Source organism: Salvia splendens, chromosome 5, assembly GCF_004379255.2.
Source record: "Salvia splendens isolate huo1 chromosome 5, SspV2, whole genome shotgun sequence".
NCBI classification, from domain to species: Eukaryota; Viridiplantae; Streptophyta; class Magnoliopsida; order Lamiales; family Lamiaceae; genus Salvia; species Salvia splendens.
The window spans coordinates 105,165-129,553 of NC_056036.1; the positions used below are offsets into that span (position 1 = coordinate 105,165).

Below are 24,389 nucleotides of genomic sequence, written 5' to 3' on the forward strand. Positions count from 1 at the left end.
TATTACAATCGAAGAAAGATAACAACAAAAGTGGAATGAAAATTACAATTGGAAATAATAAAACAAACCAAACTATAAGTTGAGTTGAGGAAAGCCCTCTTTCCGCAAGATAAATTACGCCCCGGCTACTGCTCACGGAATGACGTATTGTCCCTAAAGATAAAACGACTTCCTCCTAGCGTGTAGAAGCACCTCAAACCCGCTAGGTACCGGCGAACTTGATGGAGTTCCGAGAATCGAGCTATGCAATGCTCTTAAGATGCACACTATGATGTAGAGAGCTTGAGAAAAGAGAGAATGTTTTTTGTTGGTGTATTGTTCATCTCTCAAACCCACCTATTTATAGGATAGGAGAGAGCAGTTCAAAAGTCTTGGCATTAAGAATCCTCATAAACCACTTGGAGGTTACCTTAAGTTGAAAAGCCAAAAGACTTAAGACAATGAAAGGCTAAAAGCCTTTTTCTATTTCACCCGTTTTCAACAATCGCCCACATTGATTAGAGCACTGCAAGCTCAAACTAACACAAGACGTGCATGCAGACTCATTGCTCAATCCTGGAGAAACAAGCATGTAATGCTCAAGTACATAATATCCTGATCCAAAATTTTCTAGATATCGGGAATTCTTGAGCCACAAGCATGTTATAGGCCATCATGTACATAAAACAGTACTCAAATCTTAAAATTCCAATTCAATATCACCAATTTAATGTAACAAAAAAAATGTGCTACTATAGTAGTATGATATGGCCACATACACCAAATAGGTAACACAATTCATTTGAAAATGAGAAACGTGCTCACAAAGAAAGACATCATTGTTTCTATATAAACTATTCACAATAAGGTCCATAAGACGGCTAATCTGCCATAGATAGCATACACAAGAAAATATGACAAATTGTACACGAACACTGCTGCAATTAGAAAGGTACGTATAACTTTGAACGCAAATTCACCTGCTTGGTACTCATAGTATATTTTTCAGGTGGACTAGATGCCGCAGCAGTACACCCTCTTTTCAGATGAAATGATGTGGCATTTCTGCCACCAGTTGTCAGCTCAGAGCACCATCTCTTTGCCGGACCACTCTCTCCGGACTAATCAATTTTTTTAAAAAAAAGACCAAAATTGCAGTTATACGTAAAATAACTAAAGAGGGACGGACATACGAGCTGATGATCGATAGCCTGTGCATTTTGGGAGACAGTGAAAGAATTGCAGCAGATTTTGGGAGATTGTTTGTTGGAAGGTCCAAATTCCAATACTAGCTGTGTGAAAACTCCAAGATCATAGCTGGATTATCTTTTGATATTAAATTAAATGATTGAGTGGTTTATTCGAGAGTAGTACCAGTAATGAACTTATCATCCTTTAGTTGTTGCAAGCGTACTTATTCGTTCCCTCATCTGATACATATTGTATGCCCGCAACTTGCAGAAAATCTGCATTTTTCTATATATATGTTGCCTATGGGAAATACATGAAATAATGCATAATAATGTGCAACTTAATTACAAACAAAAAGTAGAAGAAATAAATAATGCAACATAATAAGTAGTGTATTAAATAGAAGAGAGATTAATTACATATGATAGTAGATGCAAGTAATTACATAGGAGATTATTGATAGGAGAAGTCTCTAAGTGGAAGATGGATAAGGTATAGGGATCAAAAGAAGTGGATTTTTCTTATGCATGGTGAGTCCGGGCAAGGCATGAGTGTCAATGGGCGGAGCAGAGGAGGGCAGCACCCAATCAAAGGAGTATAAAAGATTGGCCAAAGCAAGGTGTATCCCCATCCCAGGGCAGCCCCTTCTCCCACCCCCAAACGGCAACATCTTGAACTCCCACTCCCGATCACTCCCACTCCCATTCAAGAATCTCTCTGGCACGAATTCCTCCGGATCCTTCCAAACCTCTGGATCTCTCCCAACAGCCCACCCATTTATAATTATTTTTGTCCCCTTCTCCACTTCCCACCCCTTGCTGCTCCGCCCTGTACAGCAGCGGCGCCGGTGGGTACAGCCTCAGGCCCTCCATCACCACTGCCTTGAGATACGTCAGCTTCGTCAACTCCTCTTCCTCGATCATCGCTCCTTCTTTTTTCAACCCTACCTGTATATATATTTGTAATAGTATTGATATTATGAAGTACTTTATAGGAGTACTACTTAGTAGTACTTAGTATGAACGTGGATGTGGTACTATATATATATTACTCCATACCGCTTGCCGGACATGCTCTTGTGTCTTCCTCATGACGTCTGGCCTGAGCATCAACCCCGTCATTGTCCACACTATCGCAGCCGCCACCGTGTCCGTCCCCGCCACGAACAGGTTCATGAGCAGCCCCTTCACGTGCTCCCACGTGATCTCGTCTGGCTTCTCCCGCTTCAGCTCGATCATGAGATCGATAATGTCAGGATTACTATTTTTATTCTTACAAGGGGTGAGGTGGTCGTCGATGAGGTTCTGGTAAAAGGAATCAAGGTCTTTGAAATTCTTATCCACTCGGTTTAACAAACCAGACAACTTATCCAACCACCTAAACACTTTGAGCTGATCCGAGAAGTAAAGCGACACCATCAAAGCCTGCGCTTCAAGCACCAGCTTATCTAGCTTCTTCTTCTCGTATTCCTCATCCTCGTATGTTTTTCCGAACGCCACACCGCAGATGATGTTGCTGGCCAAGGACATGGCCATGTCGCTCAGATTCGCTGCTTGCTGGTTAACACCATGTGACCGCAGTTTGGACATCAGGTGCCCCACCTGCACCTCGCGGATGGGCCGGAACGACACCAGCTGCTTCGGGGAGAAGAGATGGACGGCGCACAGCCGCCGCATCTCCTTCCAGTGAGAGTCGTACAGGGAGAAGGCTATGTCCGCCCCATCATATGACAGCTTCTGCTGCCCCAGGACGGGCGGCCGGTTGTCGCGGCTTTTCAGAACTTGTTTTGCCAATCTTTCCGACGAAACCACCATCACCGGGGTCGACCCGTGCCTCATGTACGCCACCCCACCATACTTGTCATGTAGCTCTTGGAGGTAAACCAACGGTTGAGATTTGTCGAATTGGAGCAAGTTTCCCAGCACCGGGACTCCTCCAGGCCCTTTCTTCTTCTTCTTGTTCATCATCCTCATCTTATGATACGAGTAAACTCGTATCTAGAGATAACTGCGAGAGATGGCGGAGAAGATGTTGGTTCATTCGCGGGATCCTCCCGTCGAGAAGCCAACTAACGTTCAACTAGGGTTTTTGATAAAGTAAATTGCAGAGAAAAGTAAAAGACGATAAAAAGATAAAGATAAATGTATTTCTTCAAATGGATGATTCAAAAGATAACAAAGGCTCCTATTTATAATAGGAGTAACCAACTTAATGATCAAGAAATAAATATCCTAATTATATAGAAAAGATATAGAAAATCACTAATTAACTAATTAACTAAATAATAGAGATATGGTGGTATTCCATAGATATTCTCGTATCAACTCCCCCACGGTTAAAATTCACCTTGTCCTCAAGGTGGAAACCACGACAAAATGAAGAGTGTGGCGAACAAAAGCTTTGGCGAGGTATCCCCACCTGGGTCAAATGTATGCATGTGCCCATGAAATCTCTCATTCCTCGGCACATCAAGCAAAACATCAACAAAATACTTCTCTCCTTCCCGTCTCTCACCAATATGATCTCTTACCACAAACTCCAAAAACTCATCAATATATCTAGTATTTTCAGTTTCAGGAAGAAACTTCAAAGTATTATAATTCACTCTGCACCTTAACATGTGGATATCTCGAGGAACATTATCATACCCAAGTCGATCAACAAAAGTAATCCAAGCCATTATATGTTTTTCTTTGAACCGAAGAAAAATATTGTCACTGTAGAACCGAACAGGAGCATACGTAGGAATGTTTATTATTGTAACATCTTCTTTCAAGTATTCCAGAAAATAATGAATTACAAACATGTCGTCGACCAACTCTGCTTCCTTCACATACTCGAAGTTGGTTGGAATAGAAGTCTTTAGAATCCCGTCCTCCTCTTTAATGTCTAACAATACCCCATCCTCCCCAATTTAATCCTCTTCCTCCCCAATATTATCTCGATTAAGTAAACGATCACTTACAATATCATCATAATGAATTTGCTGAGATTGCACTGATTTATGTTCATCTATATCATTGGCAAGGGACTTTATTGAGCCATACTTGATATCATGGCTGTACGGTGGGGAGAGCTGCGTTGGTGGTTGCTGCAGGGGACATGATATTGGCGCCGTGTACGGGACGCTGAACATAGGGACCGGAGGAGATTTTGTGGCAGCAGGTGGATCCCCCAGACAACGTTTGTTGTCATCCATCCGAGACTCCAAATTTCTGACAGTTGCAGTTAGGCGCTCAAGCTGTGAAACCAAGGATGTCAACGGTAGGTCTGGTTCCAAACCTGGCGTCACCAGAACTTGTGGCATGCCGAGAGGCTCCGAACCCAGATATGGCAGTGGTTCCGGCAAATCGAAGCCCGTATAGGGTGGCTGCGCAGGCAGCTGGTCAACAGCCCATTGCTGGTACACTTCTAGTTGGTAGTAAGGATTCACGGTCTGCTCGTCAATATTAGGATTCAAATGCTGAGATTGTTGATACCATCTAGAATGACCGGCGATGAGGGCGTCGTGAGCAAACTGATTCTGGACTAGTGGGGGCTGGTACTCATATTGGCGGCTGTGATACTCTGATGTTTGATAGGGCGTCGGCGAGTCCCAACAGGTAGATGGCCAGCCGGTTGGGGATTCTTGAACATATGATTTGTACTCTTGCTGCAAGTGATACCAAGGCGGGCCCCAACAGGAAGGGGGTCGTGGCTGCGGCGGTTGTGTGTGGTGGTCGAATTGATGGCCCTGGTGGTAGGGATCGGGTTGTAATTGATCCGCCGCGCTAAACGACGGCACATCGTATTGCAATCCTTGGTCGAGCGATTGCAACTCCCAGAATTGTCGTTGCTGGTACATGTTGACGGATAGAGGCGTGGCAGTGGTAGAGACGATGGTAATGCGGAGGATGACAACCGATGAAAGCACCAGATGATACGAGTAAACTCGTATCGAGAGATAACTGCGAGAGATCGCGGAGAAAATGTTGGTTCGTTCGCGGGATCGTCCCGTCGAGCAGCCAACTACCGTTCAACTAGGGTTTTTAATAAAGTAAATTGCAGAGAAAAGTAAAAGACATAAAAAGATAAAGATAATTATATTTCTTCAAATGGATGATTCAAAAGATAACAAAGGCTCCTATTTATAATAGGAGTAACCTAACTTAATGATCAAGAAATAAATATCTTAATTATATAAAAAGATATAAAAAATTAGTAATTAACTAATTAACTAAATAATATAGATACGGTGGTATTCCATACATATTCTCATATCATCTTATGTATTACTGCCACCAAGATACTACTAATAATTATGGCTACAACTATCTTCATCCTCACTTAATTGATTACCTACAATATTTTCTCTTTTGGGAACCGATATCTATGTTATATAGTACTCCTCATACCCTCTCAATTTGGTACTCCACTTGTTTAATTTTATGCAAATATATTAGTCCTACTTCCAAATACTACTACTATTATAAAATGTGTGTATGCTGTTATTATGCTGAAACCATTGACCAGCCTCTAGTGTGTGCTATCCCGAAATCATTATTAAAGTCCCAAATTAATACAGGTTATGCATGTTTATTTTTTTTTATCTATGATTAATACTAATCTACAGTAGTTAAGAGTTTTTATTTGGGCGGTTGAACCTACTCCTTTATTATATATGCACTATAACAGTTTTTATTTGGGCGGTTGAACCTACTCCTTTATTATATATGCACTATAACAGAATTACTTAGTAATGATACAATTTTAGTGATAGAGGTTAATTGCTAACTCTCCCTAAAATTAGATATCGTAAGATATTTAGAGATCTAATGGTATATAATTTGTCATGTGTAAATTTATTTTTTTATTATTTAATATAAAAGGATAATTAAAACTCTCAAAATTAGAATTTTAGATCAAAATGTCAATGTAGTGTATTAAACATATCAATATGATGTCTTGAATATGTCAAAACAATTTAGAATTGACATTTTATACATATTATGTTGACATATTTTGACAACTACATTGATATTAAAATGCTTTATAAAAATCCGAAAATTGAAGATTTCTTTTCAAAAATTTGACATCGGAATATATGCAAGTGAGATCTCGTTAAAATCCTTATAAAATTATCTTTAATTTGATATATGTTGTGTGCAAAAATAATTTAAATTGTGATAGTTATATGTATTTAAGGTTTTGTGATACTTTTCAAAAGTTAATTATAACTATTTTGTTGTTAATTGACCTTAATACCCTTATTGACATTTTTTGTACAATATATTGATATTTGGAGTTGAATGATCTTAGCCTTTGATTTGAAGATCTAATGCATATCATTTAATTATAGTTAGTCATTTAAAGAATAGTTAACAATATAACACATATGCCTTTAGTGACATTATTAAAATTGCTAAATCTTTAGGGCATGTTTGATAACCTAGATATGCCAAGAAAACGATAAAATTGAATTTTTATCTGCACATTTCCTTCTGTTTGGTACATTGTAAATGCTTAACTGAAAGCCTGAGAATTGGACTAGGCTCGTCCAGGCCAGAGCTAATTTTCCTTTTTCTACTCAGCTACATAAGAGCATCCACAATGGCAATAGCCCAGTCATAGCCTAGCCACAAAATCCTCCTGCCACATCATCAGCACTAAAAACTCCTCATGCCACATCATCAGTACAAGCAACTGGACAAGCAATAGCCTAGCCATATGCTAGCCATAATAAACAAAATTATAAAAATAACAATCACACAAAATACGGAATTCAACTTACGACACAGATACGGGAAAATGCAATAATTTTATTTAAATAAAAAAAGGTACATTAAAAAAATTACATAATTAAAAAAACTAACGTTGTGCAGTTCTCCGCGCCCACAACTCTTCAATTAAATTCTTTTGGAGTCGAATATGAGCTTCCACTTGGCGCATGTCAGCATGTGCTTGGAGGCGGCTGACTTCATCGTGAGGTACCCCACTTCGTACGTTGGGGGCGGCCACGCCGTGGCTTGGACCGGCTTCATTATCGTCGTTGGCCCAACTAGTCAGCTGCACACCTTCATCTTCGACAATCATGTTGTGCATGATAATACAGACGTACATTATATCAGCAATGCAGTCGACATGCCACAAACGCGTTGGACCCCTAATTGCCGCCCATCGAGACTGGAGCACACCAAATGTACGCTCCACGTCCTTGCGCGCCGACTTCTGCCGTTCCGCAAAGTAGGCATTCCTCTCATCTGATGCGCACCTGATCGTCTTCACAAAGACGAGCCACCTAGGGTATATCCCATCCGCCAAGTAGTAGCCCATATCATGCTGGTTCCCGTTGGCGATAAAACTGATGGCCGGACCGACGCCGTGGCACTGCTCGTTGAAAAGGGGCGACGAGTTGAGGACGTTGTTCGACCCGGATACCCCAAAATATGCATGTGAAATCCACAGCCGGTAATCAGCTACGGCCTCGAGGATCATCGTGGGATTCTTTCCCTTGTAGCCGGTCGTGTAGAACCCTTTCCAGGCAGCGGGACAGTTCTTCCACTCCCAATGCATACAATCTATGTTGCCTAAGATACCCGGGAACCCATGCTTCTCCCCGTGCATCTGCATCAGCTCCTGGCAGTCTTCGGGGGTAGGGCTTCGAATGTACTGATAACGAAATATTTCAACCACACCCTGACAGAAATACTTCATACATTCAAGAGCAGTCGTCTCATCGATGTGGAGGTACTCGTCCCACATGTCTGCCGCGCCTTCGTAGGTCAACTTCCTGATTGCCGCAGTGCAGTTTGAATAGGTGTGTGGCCGGGTCTGCCAACCGCATCGTGCCTGAAGCGGAAACACATATATTGACTCTCCAAAGCGTCAACAATACGCATAAACAGGACCCTGCTCATCCTAAAATGACGCCTGAAAAGGTTGGCGTTGAACCGCGGCTCCGGTGCGAAGTAGTCTTCATATAGCTGCTGATGTGCAGCTACGTGATCCCGCTCAATCACTGCTCGGCGGTGGACAACGGGTCGAGGTCGAGGTGCCGCCGGCTGTAAGGCCATTTGTATCAGCCGGTTTATCTCACGGGACGTATAGGCCTCCAACTCTTCGTTCATTCGCCGTTCGTACTCCTCAGCATCCCCACCACTACTACCACCCGCGCTACTCATTTCGCGTTGTTGCTATTGTACAGAAATTAAGATAGAGAGAAAACTCGTTAAAACAAGTGGTGCGAATGAAATTGACGTGCAAATCGCGTATATATAATGTTTCGAAAATTAAATAAAAATAAATAAAAAATCGGTTGGTCGATCGCTCGCCGATCGGGAGCCTGCAATGGCGGCCAGCCGATCGGCGAGCGCATCGGCCAGCGCTCGGGAATCGGCGTGCGCTGGCCGGCTGCAATGGTTTGGCGAGCGGACCGGTCAGGGCCGGGAATCGGCTAGCCGATCCGCTCGCTGCCATTGTGGATGCTCTAACTCACGAAATTGGTAGGTTATAACATGTTTCATCGTGTTTTCCGCCCTTACCCCTACCCCTACCATGTTCACTCTCTCCTTCCCTTCCCTTCCCCATCGATTGCCTCTCTCTCTCTCTCTCTCTCAATTTCTGGTTGGGTTTGCAAGTTCGAGCCCGACGAAAGTGTTTCCAAGGTCGGCGGTTGTATTTCCAAGACGGAAGCTCTTTAATTTACCATCGTTTCGCCCTAATTCTTCCGGCGATTCCTTCACTGGACGAGAGCTTCAACATAGTCGCCGCATCGATCTTCAAATGCTGAAGATATGGTTTTATTGGTATTTCTGTTTGCTTTAAACCTCATTTCGTGGCTTTGACTACCGGATTCTCTCTCACGATCGCTTGCTGGCCGACCGATTTGTAAGCATAGCTGTTGTCATGCGGATCCTTGTATCGATGATCGGTGCAGAAAAGGCCTCCCATCGGAATCTGGACAGACCTACCTTCCTTCGATTTTATCGTTGATGAATCTGGGTTCAATTCCCTTTGATTTCATTTCGTTTTTTGAATATACAAAATAGTTTTCATCTTTGATAATAACAGTATGTGTTTTAAATTTTTTGAGTTTCATTGGAATTTGCAATTTGTGTAGATAATGACTTGATAATAATTAACAATTTGGTGAAATTAGGCCGTCCACAATAGGAATAGCCCAGTAATAGCTCAGTCATAGCCTAGCCACTGCCACATCAGCAGCACTAAAAATCCTCTTGCCACATCATCAAAACAAGCAAATAGCCCAGCAATATCACAGCCATAGCCTAGCCACATAATATCCACATCACTATTAACAAATATATATAAAATGAAATAATTAACAATCACACAATATGCGAAATTTAATTTACGAGACATATACGGGAAAAGTTTAATAATACTATTAAAATTTTAAAAAGTACAATAATTTTAAAAAAGTACATTAATTTTAAAAAAAAATACATTAATAAAAAAGAGTGACAATTCACTCCTCGTCTCCGTCGTCGTCGCCTCCGTCGCTGTCGCCTCCGTCGCCACCATCGCCGCCGCCACCATCGCCGTCGCCTCCGCCGCCTACGCCGCTGCCGCCGCCACCGGTCTCCCTCCGTATAGCCTCCAACTCGTCCTGCAGGCTCATGAGCAAGGTTTGAAGCACGCTCTTCTCCACGGGATCCGTCGCCACCCGCCATTCGGCCATCGTCTTGATCAACTGAGCGCGCGTTTGGCCGCGAGCGAAGAATTTGAGCTCCTGGGTGGATTGGCCAAGGGGGGATGCCGACTGGACCTCCTGGGAAGCCCTGGCGTTCCCTCTCGCCGCCTGCTGAGCGCGCTTGCGCCCAATCGGGCGAGGTCGGCCACCGACCGAATGCGGCGTGGGGAACTCCTGCGTCGTCTCGGGGAGGTCGTGGGAACCTCCGCTGCTGCCGCTGTAATCGCCGGTGTAGTTCAGTCGTTGCTTCTTCGGCTAGCCAGAGTCGACACCTACTCGGAACTTCTCGGACTCGCTCAGTACAAAATAGCAGTTCCAGTAGGTGAAGTCCTTGTATAAACCCTTCAGTGGGAAGGCTTTCTCCGCTATTCTCCTGCAGTCATCCTCCGTTTGGCCACTGCTCATCATGCGGAGTGCGTTGGTGTACAAACCCGAAAATCGGGAGACCGCCGCCCTGATTCGGTTCCAGCCCTTCCGGCAATCCTCCCCGTTGCGGGGCCTCCCCTCCGGGCAAAATCTCTGGTAGGCTGCTGCTATCTTGCCCCACATGTTGACGATCCTTTGCTCGTTCGAAACGAGAGGATCGTCGCAAACACTCACCCACGCCTTGCTGAGCGCGACGTTCTCGTCGTCCGTCCACCTCCTCCGTACCTCCTCCTCACCCGGCTGCGACGACTCGCCGACCTTCTTCTTGCCCTTCTTCTTTGGGGCGCCACGCCCCGGCACTGCCCCCCCCTTGAACTAGAGTCTCCGGAGCTCCGAGAGTATCAAACCCCAACTCATCTAAGGAGAAACTATCAAACCCCAAGGGTGTTTGGGTCGATGTGTGCGTAGACCCAGTCGAAAAATCAAAACTGGGGCGATAGACATCCCCCGCCGTCGCCGGGGACCCCCCAGGAGTCCCCTGTGTAGCCGGTACGACCCTCGGAGTCCCCTGTGTAGCCGGTACGACCCCCGGAGTCCACTGTGTCGTCGGTACGACCCCCGGAGTCCACTGTGTCGCCGGTGCTCCCCCGGGCATCATCTGCATCCCGGGTACCCACCCCGGTATCGGCGGAAACCCCCCCCCCCCCCCCCCCGGCGGACTCCCCCCCATTGAGGCCCCGGGCATCATCTGCTGCCATGGGTACATGTTGTAGTACCCGGGCACCTGACCCCATCCACTTCCCACAGGGATCGTCGGAGTTTGTGACCCGCTACTCCCGGAACTAGGCTCGTTGTTGAGATCCATTTCCCGTTGTTGATCTTGAACAGAAATTAAGATAGAGAGAGTACTCGTTAAAACAAGTAGTGCGAATGAAAATGAAGAGGAAAGCGCGTATATATAGTGTTTCGGAAAAAAAAATAATTTTCGCGCTAGGCGGTGCGCTGGGCGATCCGGGCGCTGCAATAGCGCCGAACGGACCGCCCAGCCAACCGCCCAGCGCCACATAACCGCCCAGCGCTGCGCGGTTTCTCTCTCCACTCAGCCGCTGGGCGGCTTCAATAGACCGCCCAGTGCCGGCGCTCGGCTGGGCGGTCGCTAGGCGCCTATTGTGGATGGTCTTACAGAATGTGAAAATGAAAGTGGGAGAAGAGAAACAATTCAATGGAAATCGAATATTTTTGTTTCATTCAAGACTTCATTTATAATTTAGTAATTAATGCGTGTTATCAAATAAGCTTTCTTAGATACAATATGGTGTACCAAACAACGATAATTAAATACACAAAGCTCATATTTTCGTATCTTCACATATCCTATATTTCTTATCAAACAGAACCTTATACTATACGTACCAATATTTAGGTGCACTGTATCACAAAAATAAAAATAAAAATAATTGTTGCGCGTGCCACAATTTCTATTTCTCTATTTTCTCTCACATCATAATGTGTTGAACACGAACATACACAAATTTAATTTATGTAGAACTCCTAGTTTTACTTTTAGTTATAAAATTGTTTTTTTAATAAATAGCTATAAATTAAATGTCGATAGAAATTGGCTTCACTTTATATATTACCAACACTTTACATGTCACAAAATTAATGCCTACATTCTAAAATATCACTAAATTTTAACATGTTTTTATATTTTCTGAAATACAGTAACACGCGATATATAAGTACCAATCTTGAACATATCGCATTTTTTCTTGTGGCATATGTGTCACAATTCTTCAAAAATTATGTCAATATTGTAACATTTCGTTGTATCGAGGATAAGGTTCATATAGTACTCAATTACTTAGTAGTAGTAGTACAGTGCATAATACAAGGAAGGGAGGGAGTATTATAATTTAAATTCTTAAAAAAGTAGGTAATTAAGTATAAGAAAAAGTTACACTAGTAGTAGTAGTACAGTGCATAATACAAGAAAGGGAGGGAGTATTATAATTTAAATTCTTAAAAAAGTAGGTAATTAAGTATAAGAAAAAGTTACAGTATTATTTTTGAAATGTGACTATTTTTTTAGACATTTTAAAATAGCAGAATTAGACTATTTTTTGTAGATGGGGGATTATTATAGTTTAAATTCGAACGATTCGTATGCTATCCGACCATTACGCATGTTTGTTAGAGGCCCTTTTGTGTTTTTTTATTTATCATAATATTTCCCTACAATTGGATCTGAAGTTAATCAATAATTAAAAGGGAGTTAAAATATAAAAGAGGACATATTAAGGGTAGGTGAGCAGCCAACAGCTCTATAAATTAAATTAGTATATTCGGTTTGGTCAAGGAAAAACATATCAATAATGAAATTTACGATATAAGCAATACATCGTTAAATTGTACTCCTATACCACTTGGACATGACTTGTGACTTAGTTTAACCCTCAAAATTATCTTTAGACTAAATTTAATACTATTACTATTTCGATAAGAAAATTATTACATTACGGTTAGTCAGTAAATATGTTGAAATCTATAATAATAATAATAATAATAATAATAATAATAATAATAATAATAATAATAATAATGACTTAAATTATATTCTGATCTTTGGTAGTCAACCGGCCAAAACCCAAATGAATTAAAATAAATATAAAATACTACTTATCTAAATGATGCAATAATGGGTTTTTTTAATTGGCAGACAAAATACTTAGAAGACAAATCTAGAAATAAAATAAATAAGAGTATTTAATTGGTAGATAAAATTATTGTCTTCAAATTAGTTGGTAGAAAAATCTAGAAAAAAAAATGAAATAAGAATAATTAAGTGGATAGTGTCATATGTCCGTTGCTGCCAACATCCCGATAATTCATGATTTTTTTATTTTTTTATAAAAATGGTATCTGATCTTTGTTTTATATCATTTTTTGTATTCCGTAACTAAAATAATTCTATGTATCAAACATGCAATTTTTTTTCCTTTCTTTTTTTTTCTTCCTGTCTTTATAGTGTTTTATACATACACCTAATTAACATTCATAATATAAATTAAGGACAAAACACCTAATTAAATCAATTTTTAAACTAATTAAATTAATTAAATATTTTAAATTTAATTGTTTTATATCATTATACACTAAAAAATCTAACTAAAAATATTCAATATTTTATATTATTATAAATATAAATCATAATTTAAATTTTATTAAGACTATATTGATCATTTATTAATTTAAGATAAAATAATAATAATAATAATAATTATAATTTAATATTATATGATTCATATTTAAATTAAGTATATTATAATTATTTATTAATTATGAGTTATTAGTATTATAATAATATAATAATAATTAAAATAATAATTATAGTTAAATATTTAAATATGAGTCATAATTTAAATTATATTAAAAATAAATCAATTATTAATTTATAACATCATAATAGTAATTAATAATAATAGTATAGAAGAGAAAGATAGAGAAGATATCATTTTAGGTTCTTTTTTCATGTATGCCTAAAAATGCCTTCTATGGCAAAAATGTGAAAATGTGACTTTTATGAAGTATTTTGGGGTGAAAATCAACATCAGATACTCAAAAATGTGATTTTTAGGTACCAAAAACGATACTATGTATAAAATAAAGATTAGATGCCATTTTTTTTTGCAAAAGTGAAAGATCAAGTACTCTTTATATTTACATTTGATGAAAGAGCAATCGGTCTACGCTCTACAGCGTGCACAGTTGCTTTCTGTTTGATGAAAACGATGTCATTTGATTGTCGCATCTTTGATTTTGCCGACTCAATTTAGGTTCGGATGAAATTTAATTTCGTAAGAAAGGAAGAAAGTTCGTATATTTATGTTTCAAATTTCTAAATTGATGTGACAAATCAAATTATTTTCAACCTTGAACAATCTTTATCCCCAATTAATGAAATGAGTAGCTACAGCTGGTTCTATTATCTATGCGATTCGATTATATTATTATAGCGTTTGACTCTTGTGAAACATATGATGCAGTAGCCTACGTTCAATAAATCAAATGAGTACTAGCTAGTATAATTTGGTGTATATGATGTTTTAAATATGATTTATGTTCTGTATTTTTCATCTCAATATCAAGCCATTGTAAATTTTTATTAAAGTGGGCTGGGCTGGGCCATTAAAGTGGGCTGGGCCAAAATGGGCCATTTGTCCTCTAAAGTAGGGACTACATTTTTATATTTTAAATAAAACAGTAGTAATATATTTACCCAACACTATGTATTACTTGTATCTTGATAATTGCATTAAATTAATATACTATTAAGTAAAATATGTCTAAATTATCATTTATATATTTTGTTCCTTAAATTAATATTTTCTCTGTCCCATATTACTTCAGTCACTTCTTTTTTGCACTCATTTTGAAAAATTATAGTATTAATAAATAGTTAAAGTGGAAAGAGAATACGAGGCCTCTTCTCTACATTATTCTTTTTCTTATTTTACTATCTCTTCACTTTAACTATTTATTAGTATTATTTTTTCAAAATATGTATAAAAAAAAATAACTCAAGTAACATGGGACGAAAGAAGTACGTACTTACTAAATTGGGGGAATGCGTAGAGTCTTTTAACCAAAAGATGACATGGAATTATCACACCTTCCCTTTAATATAATATTATCCTCAGCCAATAAAAAATGAGTTGTCCCAAATTTTATACTTCATTCTTCTACGAAAAATAGTTTTATTTTATAATTTTGGAATGTCCAAAAAAAACCGTCTCATGTCTAAAAATGTAAAATTTAAAACTGTCATACTTAACTCATTTTTTCTCCCATCTCCAGTGTCGTCCACAAATGAAACTATTTTTTTTTTTGGACGGCGGAAGTACATTTTTTTATGAATGGAATATTGAAGTTATTGTCCAATGAGGACGAAGACTCGAACTGTTGACTTATTAGATGAATGAGAAACGTCTTGTCAACGAAACTGCACTTTGTCGTCTAATGAAGTTTATCCTTCATTATACCTCAAAAGTGAATGCAGACGGCGTGCCGTCTTGGACTTTAAATTCGACCAGCTACAAACAATAACTTGTTACACACTTGCATTGCCTCCTTTTTGGAGACGAAGCAAAGTTCCAGAACCCTCATTTAAGCCTTAAATCTCGCCCTTCTGTCCAGCAATTCAATTTATTTTAAAATCTCCATCTCTTTTTTTAATGAAAAAAAAGTTGTTGAGATTAGTAAAAACATTTATCCCCCTGCAAGATCATTACTAAAACTTACTAGAAAACAAGGAAGAAATGCATACTCCTATTACATATATTTCCCTGACTTTGCATATGTTAATGAATAAGAGACATGAGTAGCTCCAAGGTTGCTGCCTTGCTCAAGATCAAGGTTCTTTCATGGTTGGTTGGTTGCCCTCTTTCTCCATTAACTCATTCTTACAAAACCTCATTTTGTTCTGTTCATTTCTCAGGAGCCAAGAAACTGGATTTCCTGTCGGCGTCCGTGTCCGGATTGCCGAGAGAAGCTTCCACCTCCACAAGGTCTGGCTGCGGCGCAACAGCGGCTATTTCAAGGAGAAGTTGAAAGACGAGACGACAGACGAAGTCGATCTCCCTCCGGATTTCCCCGGTGGAGCTGAGGCCTTCGAGCTGACCGCACTCCTGATGTATGGCCACGGTGCATTAGTAGAGGAGGATAACGTGGCCGCTCTAAGATGCGCCACGGATTTCCTAGAGATGCGGAGCCACTGCCAAGGCCTGGACATGTATCTCAACCAGGTGGTCCTCCAGAGCTGGCACCAGACAGTGCTGGTGCTGTCCCAGGCCCACGGGGGCTGCTCCCATGGGCGGAGGACGTTCTCCTCGTCACCCGCTGCATCGAGACCGTGGCGTTCATGGCATGTATGGAGATTCTTGATCCAGAGCAGGGGCGGGAGCAGGCGCTGCAGCTGCACGAGCCTTGGCCGTGGAGGGATGCCGCTGTGGGGGATGTGGTCAGCAGAGATGTATGGATATTAGATGTCATTGCTCTGCCGTTTGCTTTTTTCAAGAGGGTCATAGCATCTCTGAGGCGGCAGGCCATTGAGGAAAAGTATGTCTGCACCATTATACTATTATACGCCCAGGCCCACAAAGAATCTGCCCCCAGGCTTGCAGATTTGCTTCCAGACAGGGGCGTCCCTGTTGGGTTCTACTTGTACTTGCTAGCCACAGGGACGGGGAGGAACAAGAGCGTGGAGAAGAAGGTTGCATCCATGCTGCATCTGGCTCAGCCGGAGGATCTGGCTGGTATTGAGTTAGCAGTGGTGGAGAGGATATTCTTGGGCTCGGACACCAGGTCACCTGCTGTTGCGCGGCTATGGGACCAGTACCTAACTAACATAGCTGCTGATCCTGACCTCCCCTGCACAAGACTCATCACTCTCATCCAAACAATTATTCCCCATTCCAGCAGGCATACACATGATTACCTCTTCGCGGCGCTAGACCTCTTCTTCCGCTCCCACTCCAACCTTCCGCAGGAGGAGAAAGGATCACTCTGCAAATATCTCCACTGCCAAAAACTCTCTCCGCCTGTCTGCATTGGAGCCCTCAGGAATGAGGAGATGCCGCTGCGCCTCATTATGCAGGCGCTCTTTGTGCACGCTCAACACATGTCCATGCCACCTGGCCACAACAAAAGCTATGAGTCCACTGCCTTCAGAATCCAGAATCTTGAGACAGAGCTCCAGTCTCTCAAGAGGACCCTCCACCTGCAACAGAGTAAAAATCATCAAAATTCAGGCTGCATAGCAACTCTCACTTTTACGTTGCACAGAAAATACGCATATAAAGTACGAAACATACTCCATCAGCTCCTCCTGTTTGGTGGTGGAAAATCAAAGAGAAACAGACCTGCTTCCGCTTCCTTTCCCAATTAATATAGTATATTCAATGATTTCATCTTTATATAATGAAAAAGAAAAAGAAAATGAAAATGAAAATGAAAACCAAAGCTATATTTATATACTATGACATAACTTTGCAATACAAACAACATGAACGTGACATACAAAACTGTTTCCGCACTTCACTGTATCCAAACAATGCAGATGTGGCTACTATCAAACTCGAAGGATATGCATACCTTCTTGCTTACTCTACCATGAATTTTCCTACCAGAACCTAGATCTCAACTCTCCACTCCATATAAATTTCAACTGTGCTAGACCCAGTTGAATTCCCAGTTTGTGAAAACGACTATTAACCGCTAATTACTTCTTGTCGAACGCCAGTACTTGATGCAGACTAGCCATCATCATCTCTCGGAGACGGTGGTGATTCGTTATTGCTCAGACTAGGAGACGGAGGCTCAGATTGCTGACTAGGAGACGGAGGCTCAGATTGCTGACTAGGAGACAGAGGCTCAAGATCTCCCACCTTCTTCTGCAGGCTCCAATACATGATACTTGCTGTCAAGGTCAGGATCATCTTCTGGTTCACCTAACACCATCAGTTACAACAGAAGAGGATATGACTCCTTTTTATAGTATTGGATGCATAAATGAGGTCAGAGATAATATCCTTTTCAAGTGTTACATTCGGAGATAGTAAACTAGCCAGTAGATAAGTAGTTTACTATCTAAATATAGGCGAAGCAAAATGAACTGATACTGGGATGCACTAACACTAGAAAAGTCATATTAAATGCAACTGGTGAATGTACCTCAATTATATCCTCAGGCAATAAGAATATGGAGCATCCAAGCTTTCGAGCGACACTGATAATATATGTTGCATTTGATTTCTTATCTTCATCTGCATTTACAATTAAATCCACTTTCAGTTAGAAGAAACTATTAAACCAGGTCATGTTGTGAGCCACAATCAGACACAACAAACATAAGTACAGAGAAAATCGATGCAAGTTAACTCCAAGATAGATGAGTTATCCACACTACCTAACTGCCCCTTAGGGGTTAGGGCCATTGCCTCATTTGGCTCCTAAAATAAACTGCCTTTCTAGGTACATCAATTAATTTTCAGCCATCCTAAGCATATACGTTTAATTTGTTAAACTCATTAGCTGCAACAGAAGATCCTAAATCTTGCCATTCCATCTAGAGAGGAAGAAGTTGTTCCATAGTTCAACGAGGACTCGCATACCAGTTGTGCCCTTCGTTACTAGGGCCCAGTTCACCACCCTTGGCTCCACGGAACTTAAAAGTTCGAGAAAGAATCTCCCAGTTGCGAGGTTTTTATCCTGATAATGCCAAAGAAAATGGATATATAATAGCAAATATATGAACGAGCTGCAAGATCAAGGTCTTCAGTGCTACCTTGAAGCTTTCCATTTGGGAACTTCTACCAGATCTCTTGACTTTCTCGTTTGCCCAATTCAGTATGTCAGCATCTCCAATTTCCTTTCCCTGGGAATGCTGTCTCAAGTTTTTCAACAGGTTGAGCATGCTAAATCTCATTAACTGCCACAGAAAAGCTGCAAAAGATAAACATATAAATTTACGTTGATGTTTAAAGGCTGATAAACCAAACCAACAGTTGCATAACATATGGGGTCAGCATTATTGACAATAAACATCATACAGGAGCCAAAAGATTTTAGCGTGAAAACCTTATGATATTGGAAAGCATGCAACTCCGTAAACTTATGCATAGATAGCATGAAAAGTGAAGTGGTAGTGCTAGCCCCCCATAATCACTTTAACAAACAAATGAAGACTGCATTCGAAAGTACCTAAAACCTATGGATGAACCATGAACAGTATAATTTTTTGAATGAAAACAGGGACCAGAATCATAATATACTTTTGTACATGACTTACGAAGATGAGCAGTCTTACCAATTATGAGCTTCTTGTTTCCCTGCGCAATATCATTTCCAGCTATATTCACCAGGGAGAAATTCAAATCCTTTCCAATACTCACAACTTGGTTGCAATTCTCAAGTTTCTTGAAAGGCATATTAATGGCAGATTTTGAAGCTTGTTTCCAGTTAACAGACCCAGGAGAAGCTTTTTCAAGTACTTCCAGTAGAACCCATCTGCATGCAGAACAAGTTGAAGCAAAACAAACTCATAAAGCCACATGCCAAAACAAAGAAAAGGAAACCTCACCCTCCCCTGACAGTGTCAAATAAATTGTTGACGTGGGTTTCAATCCCAAGGCTGTTAATCCACAGCCGGAAGCATCGCTCTTCACGTGAAGTTTGAGCATCATCTTCCATCATATCAGCAAAAGGTATATTTGACTGGTCCACTGATAGTCCATTTCTGAAACAGTAATTTCAATAATCACAACAATCATAAGACTGGACTATTGGACATTTTAAGTGGGGAATACTTAAGCAGTTTATACACATAATGGATAAATTAAGCAGTTTATACAGATAGTGGATAAATTATGTTTTGGTCCTAAAGTAGGAGTAGGCCTCCCACATGGCATCGTCTCTTTAAAATAAGTGATATGAAAAATAAAAGACAGCAACTCGTCAAAAATATATTCTAGCTTTGATATAAACATGATTATTGAAATGAACTATTAAAGTTTTGTCTCCATAAATGGAAGGTGAGGTTTGTAGTCTACCTGTGTTGAAATATTTGAGCAACGAATGCAAGATTTAGATTTGCTGATCCCTCAACAATGTCCTTTGGAGTAACATATCTTTTACAATCTAGCTTTTCAGCTTGCTCAATAATCAATTTTGCTCTTTCAGTGGGATCTGTTGTTTCTAATGTTGAGTTTGTGCCAAGTTCTGGGGCGAGTGCATTGAGCAAGTGAGCATAAGCTTCTCCATCCTACATTAGAATGGGTGTGTTGAGCTACACAGACTAAACAATTGCCCATTTTTTGGGGAGCTCTAAATAAGGCTCTTAGAGGCTTCTGCCCCCTGATTGGTCCACGGACCTTTTAAAAGTGTACTATTCTTACCTTCAAATCTGAGGAAAAATTTGTAACCTGCTTCTCAAATCCTGCTCTCTTCAGATGAAAGTTCATCCATTTGAGAAGAACTTTCTCTGGGGCTAATCCCATAAGCTCCTCTACATCCTGCGTTGGATCGATTATAAGTACATGTCAGATGCTATTAGTCTGAGAACAAGCTATAACATGAAACAACTATGAGAATTCTTCACCTTGGAATCCTCCACCAGCTCAACAAGTTGAGGCGTCTTCTTTAAATCAAGATCAGATAGCAATTGTATCTGATGTTTGACAAACAAGATAGAACAGAAATTAGCTATATTTTCAACTTATATCATGCTACAGACCTGCAGAATTTAATTTACCTTGATTATTTGAGACATCAACCCAACGACTAAATGAGGCTGTCAGACAAATAATGAAGTTATCATGATTCATATCCATGTTGATGATATCTACAATCTATTGAAAATGAGAGATATAACCACAGATGGCTAGCTTACTCTTGCTTCAATTAGGTCCTGTGTGCCAATGTTGACCACTGTGCACCCAATTGCCTTTGCAGAATTGAGGCAAAGGTTATGGTTCTCGTTCCTCTCCCATGGATTTAGAACCTTCTTAGTATTGATGGCTCGCTCATCTATAGTATTAGGTACAGCTACATTTATGAGTTTACTGCATCAAATAATTACAAGGGTGAGAAGAAAATATGATAATTATTCTTGTTCACATACATGTATGAATTTACAGATGCTCTATATGACAGGGGATACAAGGGGTGGCCAGTACCATAGAAGAACACCATCCTTTGCCAATTCGAAGATATCATCGCTAGCTGGATCTAGGGGGAGATAATCCTTCAAGAATGGATCTTCTCCAAGATAGTTGTTGATGTGGGCGACATAGGAAGACTTTTCGGATTCACTAATTGTGTGGTGTAGTGTAGTTGTAGTTGCTTTGAGAAACGACGATTGAGGTTTGGGACCACCCACTTTAGCTGAGGCCTGAGCTTGCAGGTCCAAATAATGCTACACATATTTGAATCATACGTGATATTTAGGTGTCTTTATCAATATATCCATTCATGGAAAGGGAGATGCACACTAGGAAGCATACTAGAGTTATATCATGGAAACAGGAAACAAAGGTTATTCTAGACGAGACTCAATTTAACATACATACCCGAAGGAAGGATTCAAAATCAACTTCTTCGTTTAAATCAGGAGATGACTCCTTTAAGATGTCCGTGATCTCATTTTCTGTCAATTCAGTGACCCCCTTCAATTTTGTCAATACTGGTGGCAAATCTGCGAATGTAACATTTCCAGATTGGTTCTTTGCTGAGAGAAACTGCAACCACAACCATATTCAATTTTTTGTAAACGATGTGCATTTGGTCAAAAGGGATGAGATATCACAGTACCTTAGATTTAAGGCCTCGCAGCTCAACTTGAGTGAATTGGCTCTGAAGCCAAGGATCAGAGACGATTACGCCCACGAAACTCGACATATTCGCATTAAATCTCCAAACAGAAACAAGACAGATTAGCTGGAAAAGATGTTTCAAACATGGGAGATCAATCTATATCCATCCATATTCTACGAACAAGTCAGTAAGCACGATCAATTCTCTAACAGAACTACAGAAACCAATGCTGATCATACAAAACGCAACTAACTAAGGCATTCAGGCTAATAAGAAACTAATTCAATCAAATTGCATGTGAGATCAAAAAACTATTGAGAATATATATGAAGCATATTAACAAACAGTTGATGTGCAAAAGAGATAGAAATCGATGGATAACCTTCTGATGATGAGTAATGATATCTAACGTTTACAACAGAAGAGGATCAACCTCATGCCATCTCTTATTCATTTATTTGTAGTATTGGCGCGTGTGTTTGGGATCAAGATTGAAGAATGGAAATAGAAATGAAAAAGGAGGATATGATAATTGATAATAGGAGAAAATGTCGTTTCGGTTACGGACATGCGAAAACTCAGGGAGCACAAAATAACTAACAGCTACCTCTATTTCTAGATTTAGCTCTTCTTTTCATTTTAAAGTCATCCATCCATTCAATGTTTAAACCTCTCTATAAATTGTTTAATATAGTAGTAGATGTTTGTAGAATTAAGGCAAAAAATATCCTTAAGTCCTTGTACTTTGATTGTTTATTTTACTAGGTCCTTATACAATTTTTTCATTTTAGTAAGTTCTTGTGCTTTTATAATCGATATATTACAATCCTTATTTAACGGAACCGTTAACTTTCCCGTTATAAAATAACATATCATATGTTAATTATTTAAATATATTTCACCTAATATCCTAGTTGGAAAATATGAAAAAACATAAATATAAATATAAAAACAAAAACAAAAAAACTAAAGAATTCCAAATCGTTAAAAGAAATTTGTTGTTTGATTATTTGAAATTCGAATATTAATTTATATTTGGTTCCAATGATATATTTGGGAGCCGACGAAGCCGCGGCGCCGGAGACGAGGACGGAGAAGCCGTGGGGGCGGCGGATCTGGGCGGAGGAGCGGACGACGGATCTTTTTTTTATGTTATGTTCATATTTTCCAACTAGGATATTAGGTGGAATATATTCAAATAATTAATATATAATGTGTTATTTTATAACGGAAAAGTTAACGGTTCCATTCAAATAAGGATTGTAATATATCGAATATAAAAGTACAAGGACTTACTAAAACGAAAAAATTGTATAAGGACTTAGTGAAATAAACAATCAAAGTATAAGGACTTAAGGATGTGTTTTGCCTAGAATTAATTGGGGGAAATACATGACTCATACATAATATTTTACCTGATATTTTACCTTTATTTCATATTAATACAAAATGTTTGAAGTTTACATAATTCATACAAAAAATTTCATTTGTGTTTCAATTTAGTACATTCCGTTACATGTGTTTTAACGGCGTTAACTCTGTGTCTATGTGAAGTACAAAATGTTTTATCATTATTTCATGTTTGTATAAAAAGTTTATGATTGTTTCATATTGGTACAAAAAATTTCATCGTTGTTTTATGGTTTGTGCGTCACATAAGTAAAAAGTTAACACCGTTTAAACACATATAATAGAAAGTACTAAATTAAAACACGAATGAAACTTTTTGTAGTATGATTTATGTAAACATTAAATTTTTTGTACTAATATGAAACAAAGGTGAAACATTTTATAGGAGTCATGTATTTCCCCTAAATTAATTAGATATTGGATCTTAATTTAAATATAAGTAGTAGTAACTTTTAGTAGTAATAAGTACTGTGCTAGATGAAGTACTCTGCAATATTTTTTCAGAAAGAGTTCGGATCTCTTATTCCAAAAAAAAGAAAGAAAAGAACTTAGTTTATAGAGGAAATAATTTATTAAACCTTAGGTATAACTACTACCTATATTATACAAATATACTAATAATTAAATTTAGTAAAAAGTAAAATTTAGTAAATGATATATTTATTATCGTATCAATAACAACTCTTTAGAATATAAATTTAAACATGAATTATTAGTTTGGTAGATAAAAAATGTTTTGTTTTAATATAAGAATAACTAATGTTCGTGTTATTACCAATATTTACACTCGTTTTTCTTTGCGTTTTAGTACTCCCTCCGTCCCACTCAAGATGTCCACATTTTTGAGTAGTACAAAATTTTAGGAGAAATTTTAGATGGAATAAGTAGAGAGAAAAAAAGTAGTTGAATGTTTTAATAAAGAGAATGAGAGAAAGATTTATTTCCAAATTTAGAAAGTGGACACCTTAAGTAGGACAAACTAATAAGGAAAAGTGGAGCTGTGGTGACCTTGAGGTCACAGGTTCAAACCCCACCACCCGTTGGGAGACTTTCGGCTTTAATCCGCATGCCCGGTCGAGCAGGATTAATCTGATTCCGTCGAAGGTGGATTCGGAACACCTATGGTCAAACAAAAAAAAAGTGGATATCTTGAATAAAACGAAGAGAATAGTCGTTTATATGTTCGAACCAAAATAACATAATTTTACTTTTCACATCTAATTTAATTGGGCGTACCCAGTGAAAAACAAGCCCAAGGCCATATTACACTACAAAAAAGCGGAAAATAGTGACGAAAAATAGTGACAACATCCAATAGCTCAACAACTAGTGACAAAATCAGTGAGTCAATGACTGAACAGTGTCATTCACTAATAGTGAC

The 24,389-nt window shown here is 39.3% G+C and overlaps 2 protein-coding genes and 1 pseudogene across 4 annotated transcripts; 1 reads left to right on the top strand and 2 right to left on the bottom strand.

Moving 5' to 3' along the window:
* Positions 1-1,543: 1,543 nt before the first annotated feature.
* Positions 1,544-3,294, bottom strand: LOC121803632 (annotated as a pseudogene).
* Positions 3,295-15,451: 12,157 nt separating this feature from the next.
* LOC121802397 (BTB/POZ domain-containing protein At5g48130) lies at positions 15,452-17,174 on the top strand. Its single transcript, XM_042202061.1, is given in 2 exon segments — positions 15,452-16,080; positions 16,083-17,174. Coding segments are annotated over 2 exon segments (1,521 nt in total). The 5' UTR covers positions 15,452-15,651.
* On the bottom strand, positions 16,900-22,235 carry LOC121805636 (fimbrin-5-like). 3 transcript variants are annotated; one of them, XR_006051515.1, is made up of 15 exons: positions 21,596-22,235; positions 21,355-21,522; positions 20,962-21,200; positions 20,676-20,847; positions 20,538-20,576; positions 20,385-20,453; positions 20,182-20,298; positions 19,837-20,048; positions 19,368-19,523; positions 19,095-19,294; positions 18,573-18,730; positions 18,400-18,496; positions 17,960-18,051; positions 17,381-17,736; positions 16,900-17,006 (listed from the first exon to the last, which is right to left on the bottom strand). XR_006051515.1 is itself a non-coding variant. In XM_042205576.1 (15 exons), the coding sequence occupies exons 2-15, from the start codon at positions 21,680-21,682 to the stop codon at positions 17,542-17,544; spliced, it is 2,001 nt and encodes a 666-aa protein (XP_042061510.1). In that variant the 5' UTR covers positions 21,683-21,695; positions 21,981-22,235; the 3' UTR covers positions 17,238-17,541. The 3 variants fall into 3 exon arrangements, 2 of the variants coding, with proteins under 2 accessions (XP_042061510.1, XP_042061511.1); XM_042205576.1 differs by lacking the exon at positions 16,900-17,006 and having other exon boundaries at positions 17,238-17,736; positions 21,596-21,695; positions 21,981-22,235; XM_042205577.1 differs by lacking the exon at positions 16,900-17,006 and having other exon boundaries at positions 17,238-17,736; positions 21,596-21,721; positions 21,981-22,235.
* Between the last annotated feature and the right edge of the window lie 2,154 nt (positions 22,236-24,389).